The 12,938-nt window shown below is 37.9% G+C and overlaps 1 protein-coding gene across 2 annotated transcripts in view; it reads left to right on the top strand.

Moving 5' to 3' along the window:
- The window catches only part of DENND2C (DENN domain containing 2C), a 37,381-nt gene that overhangs the window by 16,231 nt on the left and 8,212 nt on the right, over nt 1-12,938 (top strand). For both annotated transcript variants that reach the window (XM_007462483.1, XM_007462482.1), the window contains 6 exons: nt 1,249-1,358; nt 2,943-3,012; nt 3,932-4,009; nt 4,596-4,736; nt 5,433-5,581; nt 6,055-6,232. In XM_007462483.1, the coding sequence (XP_007462545.1) occupies nt 1,249-1,358; nt 2,943-3,012; nt 3,932-4,009; nt 4,596-4,736; nt 5,433-5,581; nt 6,055-6,232 (726 nt within the window). The remainder of the gene's footprint in view (nt 1-1,248; nt 1,359-2,942; nt 3,013-3,931; nt 4,010-4,595; nt 4,737-5,432; nt 5,582-6,054; nt 6,233-12,938) is intronic.

Here is a 12,938-nt window from a genome sequence, read left to right as displayed (position 1 = left end):
TCCTGCTGTAAATAAATCAATGTTTAATTTCTTATAAAATTCCTCAGTGTGGCCTGAGAGCACAGTGTCACTGCACTCTTTAGTAACACAGTACCGTAAGAGTCTAAAATAGATAGTTGAGGAATCAAATTTCCTATAAAGAGAAGCTTAATTTTTTTCTCTGTTGTTCATCAGTCTTACATTTGCAAAGAGAAATCTCGAGGTTGAACCTGTTTTCAGCACAGCCTGAATTATGGGTTTGGAACCAGATGAGGACCCAGTTGACTCTGACAGTAATTCAAGGATGTCTCTAAGCAAGTTACTTGGCGTTATTGTGCATTAGGCATCTATAAGTCTGGGAGGGAAAGAGCTGCCTGAGCCCCTCTTGATTCTGATGTGGAAAACCTTGAATGAAGATGATTTTGAATCATTTAACAATATAAAAATAATAGAATATGACACAACTAAAATTTTGTTAGAATGCTTTTCCATTTCTTAAGAGCTTAATCTCTAAGTGACCCAGAATGGCTGCATGGTTTTTTTTAGAAATTAAAGGATAGATCATTGGTATTAGTTACATGAAGGCAATATCGTAATTAGACTTAGCTGCTTGTTTTTATACTAATTTTAAAATGTCTTTTGGTTTAACTAAATTTAGACTGTCCTTTAAATTACAATACCAGACTTGCACAAAAGGTCTTCCATGCTAAAATCTTACAGGAAGTTGCAAACCCATAATTAGGTAGCAAAGATTATATGCTAAGGGAAATGATTATATATGGGGTAGATTCTAAAAATAGTATCTTTTCTAAGTAACGTTCATCTGCCTTTTCAAAACATCTTGGATTATTGATCAGAGAGTGTCTTGAGCTAACTAGGTTTTTGCTATCAGTATATTGTAGAATAGATTTCCATTTATTTTATGTCCCATGATTCATAAAAATATTCTCACTAGTATGTGAATTCTGAATTAAGATTCTTCCTCTAGCTAAGAAACTGTTTTCAATCATTTCTCTTACATCAGATTATAGGATCTCCGTAAGTACCCTCTCTATGTAAAACAGAATTCTTTTTCCTTAGAAACTCAGTTCTCAGTATGTTTTCAGTGATTACCAGTCTTGGCCTTCCTGTTTTATTAAATAGCACAAAACCACTCTGAGACACCTACCTAGACTTATCAGAGACCTCTTTTCCTAAGACCAGGCTGAGTTTATTTCTATACTCCGCTTACATAGAATATTAGTCACTTACAGTGTTATTTTTTTTCAGGGTCATCATGGCTTTAAGCAATCCAGAGACACTGAAGACAGGCTCAAAGTTATCCCAAAATTTTGTTTTCCTGATTCAAAGGACTGGGTGCCAACCTCAGAACTCAAGAGGTAAATAGACTACTTTATCTGATTTCTATTTGTTGGACGAGCAAAAGTAGAACCAGAAACAGATAGAGTCAGCAGTGAAGCTATGTGGACTCTGTGGCAGATCAAGGATGCAGTGGGAGGAAAGGAAGAAACAATTAGGACATTTCCTATGTGGGGCTCAAAAAAGAAAAACACAGTGTCAAAGGGAAAACAAGTTTGAGAGTCTCTTCAATTTGCCAATTCTGCAGAAAAAAAAGTTCCACTTTACATATAATCAGAAATGCCACCAAGTGGACAGAAAAGGAAAAAAGACTTGAACGTAGGGACTGAGAAACAGAGATAAAACATGGCAATATCTGCATCTTGTTATCTCCTTCAAGTTGTTAGAAGAAGCCATAGCCCAGATTGTATGTTCCCTGTCGAACTTGTATGAAGAGGGGGCTCTAGTATGGAAGGTGTAAGTATATTGAGAAGGGAATTATAAGAAATTGCTTCCCAGTATCTAGAGGAAATTACTATTTTCAATTAATAAACCATCATCGTTTCATATCCTGCTTATAAATAGATAAGTGCTTTGTTCAAAACTGTAATTATTGATCACGTATTTAGGCTGAAAAGCGTGATTATGTGAACCATATCACATGCCAATGACCTGCTGGAAGACAGCCTCAGCTGTTGCCTAAGTAGCTCTGCCCTTCCACCCCACGTTGCCTCCAGACTATGCTCCTGTCTCTCCTAACCAGTTTAGCCTGATCGCCGCTCTCATCTCTGAGCCATCAACCCTGAAGCTTTTGTGCTGTCAGTTGTACTAATTGCATAGGCAGCTTCTTTCTTATTGGTCTGGCTGCTCCATGGTTGGCTTTCCCCAAGAGTTATGTGTGTTTATTCTAGAATGTCTGAAAAATACAGAGGATTAAATAAAAAGCAGAAATTAAAACTCACTGGCATTCTGGTTACTCAGAGATAGATAATCACTGTAAATGTTTTGAGATGTTCCCTTCCAATCTTTATTCGTGGCCAAATATAGACATATGTATATGTTGTTCAGATTTGAATTTCTTTTGATTGTTAATGAATTTATTTCTTGGGCATCTCTAGGTCTTCATTTTGTAAGTTATCTATGCATATTTTTTGCCAGTGTTTCTAATGAGATGGTAATTTTCCTAATAATTTTTATGTATTAAGGATATAATCTTTTCCCTATCACAGTTCCATATGACCTCTCAGAACTAAATAGAAGAATTTGGAAGGGAAGAATAGCTTATCAAAATTCTTTATGGTTTACCTATATATTTGACTAAACTGGACATTCAGCAAAAGGAAAATAGGCTTGATTAATAGCTGGACTAGATAAATAAGAAAGTAAAAGGAGCCAGCGGCATCAACAGCTCATCACATTCTGTTCTCTCACTCCAGTACAAAGCAAGATATTCTCAAGGGCTGGACATTCTCCCTCAGGAGGAATGTGACTTGCAATAAATATAATATTGCTGCCTCCTCTTACATCACAAAATGACTGCTGTTGGATTCTAATTTTTAATTGCTTGTTCCGAGAAATGTCATAAGCAGTTGTTTGGATCTCAAACTATTGACTGTTTTTTTCAGTGAAACGTTCTCCTTTGTCTTAACTGGTGAAGATGGGAGCCGGTGGTTTGGTTACTGTAAGAAGCTCTTGGTAAGTCCCAGACTTGTGCTACAGGCAGCTTTGGTAGAGGAACAAAAGAGTCAGACTAAGAACTTCAGAAACACGATCTCTAGATGAGTTTGGGGGCTACTCAGTGATCTGTGTATTATAAAGAAGCTAGTTAAGCTTTATATTTTTATTTTATTTATTATTTATTTTCTTTATTTTTTGGCTGCAGTGGGTCTTAGTTGCAGCACACAGGATCTTAATTGCGACACACTGGATCTTAGTTGTGACATGCGGGCATTTCTCTAGTTGTGGCACACGGTTTTCTCTCTAGTTGTAGCGTGCGGGTTTTCTCTCTCTAGTTGTGGCTCACGGTCTCCGGAGCGTGTGGGCTCTGTAGTTTGCGGCACGCAGTCTCTCTAGTTGAGACGCATGAGCTCAGTAGTTGTGGCTCACAGGCTTAGTTGCCCGGCGGCATGTGGGATCTTAGTTCCCTGAGCAGGGATTGAACCCGAGCCCCCTGCACTGGAAGGAGGATTCTTTACCACTGGACCACCAGGGAAGTCCCGAAGCTATGTTAGCTTTAAACAGTAAGAGCAAGGTGGAGGTTAGCCACAGAGTGTTCCATAATAGAAACGGTATGGATTTATTTTATTTATTTGTTTGTTTGTAATAGATGAAGAAAGCACTGACGTTGGAGCTGAAGTCAGTCTGGTTATATTTGAGGAATGGAGTACAGTGAGCCAATCGAGGGAGCTCTGAGTTACTTCTTGCTTATATGCCATCACTAAACTGGAATAAATCATACTATCTTTTTTTTTTTTTAGCGTTTTCGCATCTTTCAGTGTTCATTGAGAATGAGAGCTTTGGTTCCTACTTTATACTAAGGAGTATTAAGAGGTATTAATAGTCCAAATTAGTAAAGACTTGTGCTGCTTAATTTTTGCTGTTTTTTTTTTTTTAGCCAGAAGGCAAAGGAAAGCGACTCCCTGAGGTATACTGCATGGTCAGTCGCCTAGGCTGCTTCAACCTTTTTTCAAAGGTGAGTGGAGAATGGACCCTATGAAAAGTGGTGTCCTTTCTGAGCTCTGAGTGAGTTTTTGTTTCTGATGAATTCACTAGGCAATGTTAAGTGGCATAGACTTTAACATACTACTTTAGAAAGGGTTCCCCATTAGTAGATTAGAACTACGGGTTTGAAGGCTTAAATTTAGACCTCTAATCCAGATGATGTTGCCCCGTCATCCTCATTTTGGTTTGCTAAACCTCCCGGCTTAAAGCAAAACATTGCCTGAAGTTTATCTTGTCTCATGTCTTTCCCAGACACCAAACTGCAGGGTATTATTGTGTCACCTTCTTTGCCCCTGCCTTAGTGATATAAAAAGGGGCTTCTCTTCTAAAATTAAATTGATTTATTTTAGTAACTTTTCTTGGAGATTTAAAGGTACCTCTAAGAGAAATGATGCCTTTAATGAACTTTTATTCGTTGCAGAAGCTTATCTGTCTTAAAATCTGTTGGTATTATTTTCAAGTTTGTGCACCCAGTTTGGCAGTTCCTTCAATAGGATTCTTTTATGTTTTTGAACTGAGTCCCTAATTAAAAAAAAAATTCTTTTGTGTGTATGTAGATTCTGGATGAAGTAGAGAAGAGAAGAGAAATGTCTCCAGCTTTGGTTTACCCATTTATGCGCAGTGTCATGGAAGCTCCTTTCCCAGCTCCTGGACGCACCATCACAGTAAAGAGCTACCTCCCTGGGGCTGGAGATGGGGTAAGTGAGTTCATTTTGAAAAGGTTTAATAGCTGCCAAAAAGCAGGCCTTACACTAGTAGGCCTTACCAGATAGAAACCTTACAGGATAGTTTTCTTTTTTTCATGAACTGCACAGAATATGTTTTGGTCACAAAAGCACTGGAGAAACATCCAGTTTATCTGTGAGATAGTTGATCCTAGACCCAGGAACCAGAGGTTTTCTATCATTTGTAGACTGAGCCCCTGCATAATGTCTATTTCAGTGTGATAAATGAAGATTATACATACTATTGTCCAGTGGGATAAAAGATTTCACCAGAAATTTACAGCCCAAAAATAAGGTATTAAGTCTTGGCATTAGTGTAGGCAGCTTCACAAACTCTTTGTAGCAGACCCTCTCTCTTGAATTTAACCTGTAAAAGAATGACAGGGGGCTTCCTTGGTGGCGCAGTGGTTGAAAGTCCACCTGCCGACGCAGGGGACATGGGTTTGTGCCCTGGTCCGGGAGGATCCCACATGCCGCGGAGCGGCTGGGCCGGTGAGCCATGGCCGCTGAGCCTGTGCGTCCGGAGCCCGTGCTCCGCAATGGGAGAGGCCACAGCAGTGAGAGGCCCACGTACCGCAAAAAAAAAAAAAGAATGACAGGATCCATTAGTATTGTCATTAGGGATTGTTTTCCCACCTCAGCTCCCCTGATTCAAATTTTGCATTTCAGTCAATTGAACTGTGCCGACCACTGGACTCACGATTGGAACATGTTGATTTTGAATGTCTCTTTAAGTGCCTGAGTGTGTGCCATCTCATTCGGGTCTGTGCCTCTCTCCTTTTGGAGCGGAGGATAATCTTTGTTGCCAACAGCCTAAGGTGAGAAATAAGTAAAATATGTCACTTCAGACTGTTGTTTTACTTGTTCTTACTATTTTAAAATTTGGGCATATTAGAAAACACTTAGATAGGATCTCAATTACCTAATGCTGTAGTAACATGGATAATCCAAAAGCTATTTGCATTCGGCTATAACAGTGACTTTTGGGGGTTGCAATTAATTTACCTTCAAAATGTGTTTTGTTTAAACTGTTGTTAAAAATTGGTATTGCTTTTCTAAGTACACACTAGCTTTTAGCAATATAAATTGTGGGAAACAGCTAGATTGAGATTAAAGATATTCAGTAAATTAAGTTAAAATTTAAATAAAATGTTAAAATTTAATGAGTAATCACAGAATTGTTAATCTATGATCACTAACTGGCATCACTTTGTAATTCTGTAACGTAATGTCTGAAATGCCCTCCATTGTTGTTCTTTATATGACACCATTTGCTTTCTCCTCTGGCTAGCACCCTGTCAAAATGTGGCCATGCTGTGGTTGCCACACTGTATCCATTCACCTGGCAGCATACCTACATCCCAGTCCTGCCAGCATCTATGATCGACATTGTGTGCTCACCTACTCCTTTCCTTATTGGAATCCTGTCTTGCTCCTTACCACAGCTCCAGGACCTACCCATTGAAGAGGTGAGATGGGAGAAATAGTACCTGTGGAAAAGACTGGGGCACTGGCAAATGAAAACAAGTGATCTTTAACAGTGGTGGATATGTCATTAATTAATAATAATATGTAATTATGATTGTTAATATATTATGCTATCATATTTTAGTATCTGTTTATGAAAGTGAGAAAAATTCTATAGTACACATGAATCTGAAGTTGTATCTTATTTGCAGTATTGAACCATGGGCTAATTCTTGTGTTATTCTGAATAGGTCTTTTTTTTAAAAAACATCTTTATTGGAGTATAATTGCTTTACAGTGGTGTGTTAGTTTCTGCTTTATAACAAACTGAATCAGCTATACATATACATATATCCCCATATCCCCTCCCTCTTGCATCTGCCTCCCACCCTCCCTATCCCACCCCTCTAGGTGGTCACAAAGCACCGAGCTGATCTCCCTGTGCTATGCGGCTGCTTCCCTCTGTCTATTTTACATTTGGTAGTGTATGTATGTCCATCATGCCACTCTCTCACTTTGTCCCAGCTTCCCCTTCCCCTTCACCATGTCCTCACGTCCATTCTCTACATCTTCATCTTTATTCCTCTCCTGCCCCTAGGTTCTTCATAGCCTTTTTTTTTTTTTTTTAGATTCCATATATATGTGTTAGCATATGGTATTTGTTTTTCTCTTTCTGACTTACTTCACTCTGTATGACAGAGTCTAGGTCCATCCACCTCACTACAAATAACTCAATTTCGTTTTTTTTTTAATGGCTGAGTAATATTCCATTGTATATATGTGTCACATCTTCTTTATCCATTCATCTGTGGGTGGACACTTAGGTTGCTTCCGTGTCCTGGCTATTGTAAATAGAGCTGCAGTGAACATTGTGGCACCTCTTTTTGAATTATGGTTTTCTCAGGGTATATGCCCGGTAGTGGGATTGCTGGGTCGTACGGGAGTTCTATTTTTAGTTTTTTAAGGAACCGCCATACTGTTCTCCATAGTGGCTGTATCAATTTACATTCCCACCAGCAGTGCAAGAGGGTTCCCTTTTCTCCACACCCTCTCCAGCATTTACTGTTTGTAGATTTTTTGATGGTGGCCATTCTGACTAGTGTGAGGTGATACCTCATTGTAGTTTTGATTTGCATTTCTCTAGTGATTAGTGATGTTGAGCATTCTTTCATGGGTTTGTTGGCAATCTGTATATCTTCTTTGGAGAAATGTCTGCCCATTTTTGGATTGGGTTGTTTGTTTTTTTGATATTGATCTGCATGAGCTGCTTGTAAATTTTGGAGATTAATCCTCTGTCAGTTGCTTCATTTGCAGATATTTTCTCCCATTCTGAGGGTTGCCTTTTCATCTTGTTTATGGTTTCCTTTGCTGTGCAAAAGCTTTTAAGTTTCATTAGGTCCCATTTGTTTATTCTTGTTTTTGTTTCCACTTCTCTAGGAGGTGGGTCAAAAAGGATCTTGCTGTGATTTATGTCATAGAGTGTTCTGCCTATGTTTTCCTCTAAGAGTTTGATAGTGTCTGGCCTTACATTTAGGTCTCTAATCCATTGAGTTTATTTTTGTGTATGGTGTTAGGGAATGTTCTTATTTCATTCTTTTACATGTAGCTCTCCAGTTTTCCCAGCACCACTTATTGAAGAGGCTAGCACCACTTATTGAAGAGGCTGTCTTTTCTCCATTGTATAGAAGAATAGGTCTTTTTAAAAAAATCATACATAGAAACTACTCTGGGTTAATTTAATAAATTGTTTCAGATATAAAACATGTATAGATAAATGCCCAAACAAAATGTATAGCTCAGTTAATGATCACATAGTGAATGCTTATGTAACCAACATTGGAATAGAATAGAAATATTATGACAATGGAAACAGAAGTCCCCATCATGCCTTTTTAATTTAATTTTTTTTATTATTATTATTTTTTAAATTTTTTGGCCATGCCGCGTGTCATGTGGGATCTTAGTTCCCCCACCAGGGATCAAACCCACACCTCCAGCATTAGAAGCGTGGAGTCTTAACCACTGGACTGCCAGGGAAGTCCCCCATCATGCTTTCTTCTAATCACTGTTCCCTTCCCCACCCCTTGCAAAAGGTAACCATTATCTTGACTTTCATGGTGCTCATTTTCTTGTTTTGTTTATAGTTTAACATCCTAGGCATGTATACCTAAACAATATAATTCAGTTTTGCCTGTTTTTACGTTTGAAATAAATGAACTCATACAGTATTTTTTTTTCTTTCTTTCTTTCTTTCTTTTCTTTTTTCAGTCTGGCTTCTTTGGAGCAACATTATGTCTTTTTTTTTTTGGCTGCGTTGGGTCTTCGTTGCTGCGTGTGGGCTTTCTCTAGTTGCTGCGAGCGGGGCTACTTTTTGTTGTGGTGTGTGGGCTTCTCATTGCGGTGGCTTCTCTTTTTGTGGAGCACGGGCTCTAGGCAAGTGGGCTTCAGTAGTTGTGGCTTGTGGACTTTAGAGCATAGGCTCAGTAGTTGCAGGACGTGGGCTTAGTTGCTCCGTGGAATGTGGGATCTTCCCTGACCAGGGCTCAAACCTGTGTCCCCTGCATTGACAGGCGGATTCTTAACCACTGCACCACCAGGGAAGTCCCCAACATTATGTCTTTAAGATTCATCCATGTTGATGGGTTTAACAACAGTAGTTTGATTTTTCTAATTGTGTATAGTATTCCATTGTGTGAATGTACCACAATTTTCTTATCCATTCTACAGTTGGTTGACATCTGAGTTGTTTCCAGTTTGGAGTTATTATTAATAATGCTGCTATGAATATTCTTGTTCATGACCCTTGGTACATATGTGCATGCAGTTTTATGGACGTATACTTGGAAACAGAATTGCTGGGTCATAGAGTAAACATACCTTCAACTTTAGTAGGTAAAGTCAAGCTTTTCCAAAGTAGCTGTGCCAGGTTAAACTTCCTCCAGCACTGTATGAGAGTTCCTGTTGCTCCACATCCTTGACAGCCCTTGTTGTCATCAGTTTGTGTAATTTAGCCTATCTGATGGGTATGTAGTTGTACTCATTGTGGTTTAATTGGCATTCCTTGATTATGGTTGAGGGTGAGCATCTTTCTATATGTTTATTGGCCATTTGAATGTCATCTTTTGTCATCTTTTGTAAAATTCATAGGCTATATCCTTATACTGAATTGTTTACCCTCACTGATTTGTAAGAAGCCTTTTTATAGCTTCTTTTATAGCTCTGGATATGAGCCCCTTTGTAGCTTGCCTTTTCATTCTCCAAAATGGTGTTTTTTAAATACAGAGATATTCTTAATTTTAATGTGGTCAGAATTATCAATTTTTTTTTATGGTTAGTGTTTGTGTGTGTGTGTGTGTGTGTGTGTGTGTGTGTGTGTGAACTGCTTAAGTTTTTCTTTATATTAACTTGATGGACATAGCCTCCTATATTATCTCTTGAAAGCTTTATTATTATGCCTTTAATTTTTGTTTCTGAAGTTGGGGTCTTGAATTTTTTTTTTATATAATAGGAGGTAGGGGGAATTCCCTGGCAGTCCAGTGGTTAGGACTCCCTGCTTTCACTGCTGTGGGCATGGGTTCAATCCCTGGTCAGGGAACTAAAATCCTGCAAGCCACACAGTGTGGCCAAAAAGGAAAAATGGAGGTAGGGGTCGTTTCATTTTTTTCATATGGATAGCCAACTATCCCAGTACCACTTATTGAAATAGCTCTTCTTCCCTATTACACTGATGGGTTAACCTTTTTTTCTCCCCAATTTTATTGAGATATGATTGACGTATAACATTGTATTCGTTTGAGATGTACAGCATAATGATATTATATGATATATGCATATATTTCAAAATGATTACACAGTAAGTTTAGTTAATATCCATCACCTCACGTAGTTAGAAAATTTTTTTTCTTGTTATGAGAACTTTTAAGATAGACTCTTAGCAACTTTCAAATATACAGTGTAGTATTATTAACTGTAGTCACCATGCTGTACATTACATATCCAGAACTTATTTATCTTATAACTGGAAATTTTTGCCTTTTGACCCCCTTCGCCCATTTCGTCCATCCCCCACCCCCACGTCTGGCAACCACCAATCTGTTCTCTGTATCTGTGAATTCAGTTGTTTTAGAGTCCACATGTAAGTGGTATCTGTCTTTCTCTGCCTGACTTATTTCACTTAGCATCCATGTTGTCACCAATGGCAGGATTTCCTTCTTTATATGGCTGAATAATATTCCATTGTGTGTTTGTGTGTGTGTGTGTGTGTGTGTGTGTGTGTGTGTGTGTATGTATACACACATACCACATCTTTATCTAGTCATCTGTTGATGGGCATTTAGGTTGTTTCCATTGTCATGTCTGTTGTAAGTAATGCTGCAGTGAACATGGGGGTGCAGCTGTTTCTTCAAAATAGTGATCTTATTTCCTTTGGTTACATGCCCAGAAGTGGGATTGCTGAATCATGTGCTGATTCTATTTTTAATTTTTTGACGAACCTCCTTACTGTTTCCATAGTGGCTGAACCAATTTACATTCCCATAAAGAGTGCACAATAGTTCCCTTTTCTCCACATTCTTGCCAGTATTTGTTATCTTTTGTCTTTTGTTGCTAGCCATTCTAACAGGTGATGATATCTCATTGTGGTTTTGATTTGCATTTCCCTGATGTGGAATACCTTTTCATGTGCTTGTTAGTCATTTGTATGTCTTCTTTGGAATAATGTCTATTCAGTTCCTCTGCCTATTTTTTAATTGGATTGTTTGGGGGTTTTTTGCTATTGAGTTGTATGAGTTCTTTATATATTTTGGGTAGTAACCCCTTATCCAATATTTGATTTGCAAATGTTTTCTACCATTCTTTACGTTTCCTTTATATTTTATTGATGGTTTCCTTTGCTGTGCAGAAGCTTTTTAGTTTGATGTAATCCCACTTGCTTACTTTTGCTTTTGTTGCCTTTGCTTTTGGTGTCAAATCCAAAAAATCATTGCCAAGACCAATGTAAAGATGCTACCCCCTGTGTTTTCTTCCAGGAGTTTTATGATTTCAGGTCTTATGTTTGAGTCATTAATCCATTTTGAGTTGATTTTTGTGTATGGTGTAAGATAGGGATCCAATTTTATTTTTTGGCATGCAGCTATCTAATTTTCCCAACACCATTTATTGAAGAGATTGTCCTTTCCCCATTTTATATTCTTGGCTCCTTTGTCATCAGTTAATTGACTGGGACTTCCCTGGTGGTCCAGTGGTGAAAACTGTGTGCTCCCAATGCAGAGGGCCCGGGTTCAACCCCTGTCAGGGAACTAGATCCCTCATGCCACCACTAAAGATCCCATGTGATGCAACTAAGACCCAGTGCAGCCTAATTAATTAATTAAAAAATTAATTAAAAAAAGTTAATTGACTATGTGTGAGGTTTATTTATGGACCCTCTCTTCTGTTCCATTGAGCCATGTGTCTGTTTTATGCCAGTACCATACTGTTTTGATTACTATAGCTTTGTAATATAGCTTGAAATCAGGAAGTATGATGGTCTCTACCTTTATTCTTCTTTCTCAAGATCATTTTGGCTATTTGGAGTCTTTTGTAGTTCCATGGAAATTTTACAATTGTTTGTTCTCTTTCTGTGAAAATTTCCATTGGAATTTTGATAGGGATTGCATTGACTCTGTAGATTGCTTTGGGTAATTTAGACATTTTAACAATATTAATTCTTCCAGTCCATGAGCATGGAATATCTTTCCATTTATTTGTGTATTGTTCAGTTTCTCTCATCAGTGTCTTATAGTTTTCAGCACAGATATCTTTTACCTCCTTGTTTAAATTTATTCCTAGGTATTTTATTCTTTGTGGTGCACTTGAAAATGGGGGTGTTTTCTTAATTTATTTTTCAGACACTTCATTGTTAGTGTATAGAAACACTTCTGATTTTTGTATTAACCTATGTTTTTAACTTGTTATAATGGAAAATTTTAAACATATGTAAAAGTAAACAAGAGAGTAAAATAAATCCAATCACTCTTCTTAAATACTTACAAAGTTTTGGCCAATCATACTTCTACCTCTCTCCCATAATATTTTGAAGTATATCCTAACATAATTTCATAATTCTAAATATTGCAATATGAATTTCTATAAGGTCATTTTTAACATAATCACAATACCATTATCACACCTAAAAAATTTAATAACAGTTCCTCAATATCAGAAAAATTCAGTATTCAGCTCTCTAATTATTTCATAAATTTTTAATAGTTTGAATTAAGTTCCAAATAAAGTCCATGCAGTGCATTTGGTTGGTGTGGGTTTTTTTAGTCTCTTTTAATCTCTAGGTGTGCTGCCATCATTTTTTTTTAACTTGAAATTCTTTTTACTTGTGTTGATGAGTTAACTTTTATTTTTTTATTTTTATTTTTATTTTTTGTGGTACACGGGCCTCTCACTGCTGTGGCCTCTCCCATTGCAGAGCACAGGCTCCGGACGTGCAGGCTCAGCGGCCATGGCTCACGGGCCCAGCCGCTCTGCGGCACGTGGGATCCTCCCGGACCGGGGCACGAACCCGTGTCCCCTTCATCAGCAGGTGGACTCTCAACCACTGTGCCACCAGGGAAGCCCATGAGTTAACTTTTAAATGGGCTGAAACTTTAAGTTAGTGTATAATAATATTGAATCACTTTATACACCTGAAACTAATATAATATTTAAGTCAATTAT

The sequence above is a fragment of the Lipotes vexillifer genome, unplaced genomic scaffold (genome assembly GCF_000442215.2).
Source record: "Lipotes vexillifer unplaced genomic scaffold, Lipotes_vexillifer_v1.1 scaffold1029, whole genome shotgun sequence".
NCBI lineage: Eukaryota > Metazoa > Chordata > Mammalia > Artiodactyla > Lipotidae > Lipotes > Lipotes vexillifer.
Note: the sequence above shows the minus strand (reverse complement) of the source record. Positions and strands in the feature narration are given on the sequence as shown.